Here is a 7,339-nt window from a genome sequence, read left to right as displayed (position 1 = left end):
CAGGGACCCCTTTGAAAGAGAGAGTCTCACCATCAGGGACCCCTTTTAAAGAGGGAGTCTCCCCATCAGGGACCCCTTTTAAAGAGAGAGTCTCACCATCAGGGACCCCTTTTAAAGAGGGAGTCTCAGGGACCTGTTTTAAAGAGGGAGTCTCACCATCAGGGACCCCTTTTAAAGAGAGAGTCTCCCCATCAGGGACCCCTTTTAAAGATGGAGTCTCCCCATCAGGGACCCCTTTTAAAGAGGGAGTCTCCCCATCAGGGACCCCTTTTAAAGAGGGAGTCTCACCATCAGGGACCCCTTTTAAAGAGGGAGTCTCACCATCAGGGACCCCTTTTAAAGAGGGAGTCTCCCATATGGGATCCCTTTTAAAGAGGGAGTCTCACCATCAGGGACCCCTTTTAAAGAGGGAGTATCACCATCAGGGACCCCTTTTAAAGAGGGAGTCTCCCCATCAGGGACCCCTTTTAAAGAGGGAGTCTCACCATCAGGGACCCTTTTTAAAGAGGGAGTCTCACCATCAGGGACCCCTTTTAAAGAGGGAGTCTCCCCATCAGGGACCCCTTTTAAAGAGGGAGTCTCACCATCAGGGACCCTTTTTAAAGAGGGAGTCTCACCATCAGGGACCCCTTTTAAAGAGGGAGTCTCACCATCAGGGACCCCTTTTAAAGAGGGAGTCTCATCATCAGGGGCCCCTTTTATAAGGACATAAGAACGAGCAGCAGGAGTGGGCCACTCGGCCCCTCGAGCCTGCTCCGCCATTCAATCAGATCATGGCCGATCTTTGACCTCAACTCCACTTTCCCGCCCGATCCCCATATCTCTTGATTCCCCTCGAGTCCAGAAATCGAATCGATCTCAGTCTTGAATGTACTCAACGACTCAGCATCCTGGGGTCGGGAATTCCAAAGATTCACCACCCTCTGAGTGAAGAAATTCCTCCTCATCTCAATCTTGAATGGCCGACCCCTTATCCTGAGACTATGCCCCCTGGTTCCAGACTCTCCAGCAAGGGGAAACACCCTGGAGAGGGTGGCTATAGAATCATAGAGCAACACAGCACAGAAGAGGCCATTCAGCCCCTCGTGCCTGGAGGGACCCTTGGAAAGAGCAATCCAATTAGACCCACTTGCCTCTGCTTTGCACTAAAATTTCCCCTTCCAAGATCTCAGCCAATCCCCTTTAAATATTATGATTGAGGCGGAAGTGGGGAGGTCTGGCATTAGAGGGGCAGAATGGTAAGAGGGTCTGGAGATTGAGGTACAGAGAGGGTCAAAGTGAGGGAGAGAGCGTCTCCAAAGCACTGAGAGACCCGGTCCCAGAGGGGGAAAGGACAGTGTATCTAACGCACTGTGAGACCCTGTCCCAGAGGGGGAAAGGACAGTGTATCTAACGCACTGTGAGACCCGGTCCCAGAGGGGGAAAGGACAGTGTGTCTAACGCACTGTGAGACCCGGTCCCAGAGGGGGAAAGGACAGTGTATCTAACACACTGTGAGACCCTGTCCCAGAGGGGGAAAGGACAGTGTGTCTAACGCACTGTGAGGCCCGGTCCCAGAGGGGGAAAGGACAGTGTATCTAACGCACTGTGAGACCCGGTCCCAGAGGGGGAAAGGGGGGGAGAGGGGTTACTGAGTGACAGTGTGAGGGAGAGGGATTAACATCAGTAGAGATACAGTCAGTAACACAGGGCGCTGGGGGGAGAGGGGTTACTGAGTGACAGTGTGAGGGAGAGGGATTAACATCAGTCGAGATACAGTCAGTAACACAGGGCGCTGGGGGGAGAGGGGTTACTGAGAGACAGTGTGAGGGAGAGGGATTAACATCAGTAGAGATACAGTCAGTAACACAGGGCGCTGGGGGGAGAGGGGTTACTGAGTGACAGTGTGAGGGAGAGGGATTAACATCAGTAGAGATACAGTCAGTAACACAGGGCGCTGGGGGGAGAGGGGTTACTGAGTGACAGTGTGAGGGAGAGGGATTAACATCAGTAGAGATACAGTCAGTAACACAGGGCGCTGGGGGAGAGGGGTTACTGAGTGACAGTGTGAGGGAGAGGGATTAACATCAGTAGAGATACAGTCAGTAACACAGGGCGCTGGGGGGAGAGGGGTTACTGAGAGACAGTGTGAGGGAGAGGGATTAACATCAGTAGAGATACAGTCAGTAACACAGGGCGCTGGGGGAGAGGGGTTACTGAGTGACAGTGTGAGGGAGAGGGATTAACATCAGTAGAGATACAGTCAGTAACACAGGGCGCTGGGGGGACAGGGGTTACTGAGAGACAGTGTGAGGGAGAGGGATTAACATCAGTAGAGATACAGTCAGTAATACAGGGCGCTGGGGGGAGAGGGGTTACTGAGTGACAGTGTGAGGGAGAGGGATTAACATCAGTAGAGATACAGTCAGTAACACAGGGCGCTGGGGGGAGAGGGGTTACTGAGTGACAGTGTGAGGGAGAGGGATTAACATCAGTAGAGATACAGTCAGTAATACAGGGCGCTGGGGGGAGAGGGGTTACTGAGAGACAGTGTGAGGGAGAGGGATTAACATCAGTAGAGATACAGTCAGTAACACAGGGCGCTGGGGGGACAGGGGTTACTGAGAGACAGTGTGAGGGAGAGGGATTAACATCAGTAGAGATACAGTCAGTAACACAGGGCGCTGGGGGAGAGGGGTTACTGAGAGACAGTGTGAGGGAGAGGGATTAACATCAGTAGAGATACAGTCAGTAACACAGGGCGCTGGGGGAGAGGGGTTACTGAGTGACAGTGTGAGGGAGAGGGATTAACATCAGTAGAGATACAATCAGTAACACAGGGCGCTGGGGGAGAGGGATTAACATCAGTAGAGATACAGTCAGTAACACAGGGCGCTGGGGGAGAGGGGTTACTGAGAGACAGTGTGAGGGAGAGGGATTAACATCAGTAGAGATACAGTCAGTAACACAGGGCGCTGGGGGAGAGGGGTTGCTGAGTGACAGTGTGAGGGAGAGGGATTAACATCAGTAGAGATACAGTCAGTAACACAGGGCGCTGGGGGGAGAGGGGTTACTGAGTGACAGTGTGAGGGAGAGGGATTAACATCAGTAGAGATACAGTCAGTAACACAGGGCGCTGGGGGGAGAGGGGTTACTGAGTGACAGTGTGAGGGAGAGGGATTAACATCAGTAGAGATACAGTCAGTAATACAGGGCGCTGGGGGGAGAGGGGTTACTGAGAGACAGTGTGAGGGAGAGGGATTAACATCAGTAGAGATACAGTCAGTAACACAGGGCGCTGGGGGGACAGGGGTTACTGAGAGACAGTGTGAGGGAGAGGGATTAACATCAGTAGAGATACAGTCAGTAACACAGGGCGCTGGGGGAGAGGGGTTACTGAGAGACAGTGTGAGGGAGAGGGATTAACATCAGTAGAGATACAGTCAGTAACACAGGGCGCTGGGGGGAGAGGGGTTACTGAGTGACAGTGTGAGGGAGAGGGATTAACATCAGTAGAGATACAATCAGTAACACAGGGCGCTGGGGGAGAGGGATTAACATCAGTAGAGATACAGTCAGTAACACAGGGCGCTGGGGGAGAGGGGTTACTGAGAGACAGTGTGAGGGAGAGGGATTAACATCAGTAGAGATACAGTCAGTAACACAGGGCGCTGGGGGAGAGGGGTTGCTGAGTGACAGTGTGAGGGAGAGGGATTAACATCAGTAGAGATACAGTCAGTAACACAGGGCGCTGGGGGAGAGGGGTTACTGAGTGACAGTGTGAGGGAGAGGGATTAACATCAGTAGAGATACAGTCAGTAACACAGGGCGCTGGGGGGAGAGGGGTTACTGAGTGACAGTGTGAGGGAGAGGGATTAACATCAGTTGAGATACAGTCAGTAATACAGGGCGCTGGGGGGAGAGGGGTTACTGAGTGACAGTGTGAGGGAGAGGGATTAACATCAGTAGAGATACAGTCAGTAATACAGGGCGCTGGGGGGAGAGGGGTTACTGAGAGACAGTGTGAGGGAGAGGGATTAACATCAGTAGAGATACAGTCAGTAACACAGGGCGCTGGGGGGAGAGGGGTTACTGAGAGACAGTGTGAGGGAGAGGGATTAACATCAGTAGAGATACAGTCAGTAACACAGGGCGCCGGGGGGAGAGGGGTTACTGAGTGACAGTGTGAGGGAGAGGGATTAACATCAGTAGAGATACAGTCAGTAACACAGGGCGCTGGGGGAGAGGGGTTACTGAGTGACAGTGTGAGGGAGAGGGATTAACATCAGTAGAGATACAGTCAGTAACACAGGGCGCTGGGGGAGAGGGGTTACTGAGTGACAGTGTGAGGGAGAGGGATTAACATCAGTAGAGATACAGTCAGTAACACAGGGCTCTGGGGGGAGAGGGGTTACTGAGTGACAGTGTGAGGGAGAGGGATTAACATCAGTAGAGATACAGTCAGTAACACAGGGCGCTGGGGGGAGAGGGGTTACTGAGAGACAGTGTGAGGGAGGGGGATTAACATCAGTAGAGATACAGTCAGTAACACAGGGCGCTGGGGGGAGAGGGGTTACTGAGTGACAGTGTGAGGGAGGGGGATTAACATCAGTAGAGATACAGTCAGTAACACAGGGCGCTGGGGGGAGAGGGGTTACTGAGTGACAGTGTGAGGGAGAGGGATTAACATCAGTAGAGATACAGTCAGTAACACAGGGCGCTGGGGGGAGAGGGGTTACTGAGTGACAGTGTGAGGGAGAGGGATTAACATCAGTAGAGATACAGTCAGTAACACAGGGCGCTGGGGGAGAGGGGTTACTGAGTGACAGTGTGAGGGAGGGGGATTAACATCAGTAGAGATACAGTCAGTAACACACTTGAAATGTAACTTTATACCGTATTTACAATGCAGTATCGTGGAAATGTACAGGGTAGGATTAGTGTACAGAGAACATCGCGTCACACAGACACAGAGTGCACCATTCAGATATACACAGCATAGGCAGGTCGGTACGCTAATCCCCTCCCGCTCCAGTTCGATAAGTCAGAATTAACACCCACCAAGAATTAACCCACATTTCATTGTCACTTTTTTTTCTTCTTCCCGAGAAACTCCACACAGCCGAAGAACGCTCTGCCGGTCAGCTGGCTATTCGGCCACAGGGTGCATCGCCCCACCATCTCGGCGAACCCCTCCCCCTCGGCGAGGCGGGCTGCGAGCTGTTTTGGCGGGCGGAGGCACGGAGAGGAGGGGGGGGCGGGGGGGCGCTCCCGTTAGCGGGGGACTTTCTGGGGCGCTGACTCGGCCGGCGCGACCAAAGCCGGACTCTGCGCCGTCCAGGGCTCGCAGGGGGGCTTGGCGGGGGCGGGGGCGTCCGTCGCTGCTCCCTCCTCCTCCTCCTCCTCCTCCTCCTCCGCCGCCGCCTCCTCCTCCTCCTCCTGGTGCGCCCGCTGATGCCTGCGCAGCCCGGATCGCCCGGCGAACGCCTTGCCGCAGCGGGAGCAGGGGAAGCGGCGGGGAGGCGGAGTGGGGGGTGGAGGAGGAGGAAGCGGAGGCGGCGCGGCATCCTGCCCCTCCCCCCCGGGGGCCGGGTGCGCCCGCTGGTGCCTCCGCAGGGCGGCCCGCCCCTCGAAGACGGCCGGGCACAGGGGGCAGGCGCGCTCCGCGTGGGCGCGCTCGTGCTTCCGCAGGCTGGACGAGACCACGAAGGCCTTGCCGCAGCGGCCGCAGCGGTACGGCCTCTCGCCGGTGTGGACCCTCCGGTGCTTGGTGAGGCCCGATCGCTCGGCGAAGGCCTTGCCGCAGTCGGGGCACGGGTGCGGGCGGTCGCCCGAGTGGACCAGCCGGTGGCGCTTCAGGTCCCAGGAGGCGGCGAAGGCCTTGCCGCAGTCCGGGCACGGGTGGGGGCGCTCCCCGGTGTGGACGCGGCGGTGGAGGGCCAGGTCGGCCGGCTGGCGGAAGGACTTGCCGCAGCGGTCGCAGGAGTGGGGGCGCAGGCCGGCGTGGCAGCGCTGGTGGCGCCGGAAGCTGGAGGGGTCGGCGAAGAGGCGCCCGCAGTCGGAGCAGAGGAAGGGCCGCTCGCCCGAGTGCGTGCGGCGGTGGTTGCGGTACGAGGAGCGCTGAGTGAAGCTCTTGCCGCAGTCGGCGCAGCGGTGGGGCTTGTCGGGGGCGTGGATGCGCTGGTGGCAGGCGAGCGACGAGGAGCGGGAGAAGGACTTGCCGCAGTCGGCGCACAGGAACGGCCGCTCGCCCGTGTGCGCCCGCTCGTGGTTGCGCAGGTCCTTCAGCTCAGCGTAGGTCTTGGCGCAGCGGGCGCAGGCGTGGGGGCGGTGCCCGGCGTGGGCCCGCCGGTGCTTGCGGCAGACCGAGGGGTCGGCGAACGACTTGCCGCACTCCCCGCAGGCGTACGGGCGCTCCCCGGTGTGCTGGCGCTCGTGCACCCGCAGCTTGGCCGGGGTGGCGTAGCCCTTGCCGCAGTGGGCGCAGCGGCAGGGGCGGGTGCCGCTGTGGGCGTGGGCGACGTGGACCCGGAGGCAGACGGGCCGCGCAAAGGACTTGCCGCACTCGCCGCAGGGGTAGGGCTTCTCGCCGGTGTGCGAGCGGCCGTGGGCGCGGAGCTCGGCCGCTGTGCGGTAGGACTTGGGGCACAGCGGGCAGGTGTGGGGCCGGGCGTGCAGCCGAAGGTGCTTGCGTAGGAGGGCGGGTGCCGAGAAACGCTCGCCGCAGACCGGGCACTCGCTGCCGGCGGGCGCCGCGGCGGCGGCCCGGGGGGCGTGGGCACGGGAGTGGGCCCGGAGGCGGGCGAGCGAGGGGTGGGTCTCCCCGCATTCCGAGCACTTGTAGGGCCCCCGCAGGGCGGGGGCGCGGCCCGGCTTCTCCTTCGGGGCGCCCGGCGTCTCCTCCGGCCGCGGGTCAAGGGGAGCGGCCCTTGGGCTGTGGGCGTCCGAGGCCATCGTCGTACATCACCCGCCGGGGGCACCACCAAACTCTGCGATCCTGCGGAGAAAGGGAAGGGGTGAGAAGAGGGAGAGGAGCGTCGCCAGGAAACACAGTGAGCAGTGAGTGACCGCTCGAAATACATCGACCCTCTCTCAACATATAACGCCCCTCGAACACTGACCCCCCACATCGATATACATCGACCCTCTCTCAACATATAACACCCCTCGAACACTGACCCCCCACATCGATATACATCGACCCTCTCTCAACATATAACACCCCTCGAACACTGACCCCCCACATCGATATACATCGACCCTCTCTCAACATATAACACCCCTCGAACACTGACCCCCCACATCGAAATACATCGACCCTCTCTCAACATATAACACCCCTCGAACACTGACCCCCCAA

The 7,339-nt window shown here is 58.3% G+C and overlaps 1 protein-coding gene across 1 annotated transcript; it reads right to left on the bottom strand.

Moving 5' to 3' along the window:
• Positions 1–4,851: 4,851 nt before the first annotated feature.
• znf668 (zinc finger protein 668) lies at positions 4,852–7,009 on the bottom strand. Its single transcript, XM_067981400.1, has one exon. It carries the CDS (start codon positions 6,931–6,933, stop codon positions 5,254–5,256), a length of 1,680 nt encoding a protein of 559 aa, XP_067837501.1. The 5' UTR covers positions 6,934–7,009; the 3' UTR covers positions 4,852–5,253.
• Positions 7,010–7,339: the final 330 nt, after the last annotated feature.

The sequence above is a fragment of the Heptranchias perlo genome, unplaced genomic scaffold (genome assembly GCF_035084215.1).
Source record: "Heptranchias perlo isolate sHepPer1 unplaced genomic scaffold, sHepPer1.hap1 HAP1_SCAFFOLD_723, whole genome shotgun sequence".
Lineage (NCBI taxonomy): Eukaryota > Metazoa > Chordata > Chondrichthyes > Hexanchiformes > Hexanchidae > Heptranchias > Heptranchias perlo.
This window is presented reverse-complemented; position numbering and strand designations above follow the sequence as displayed.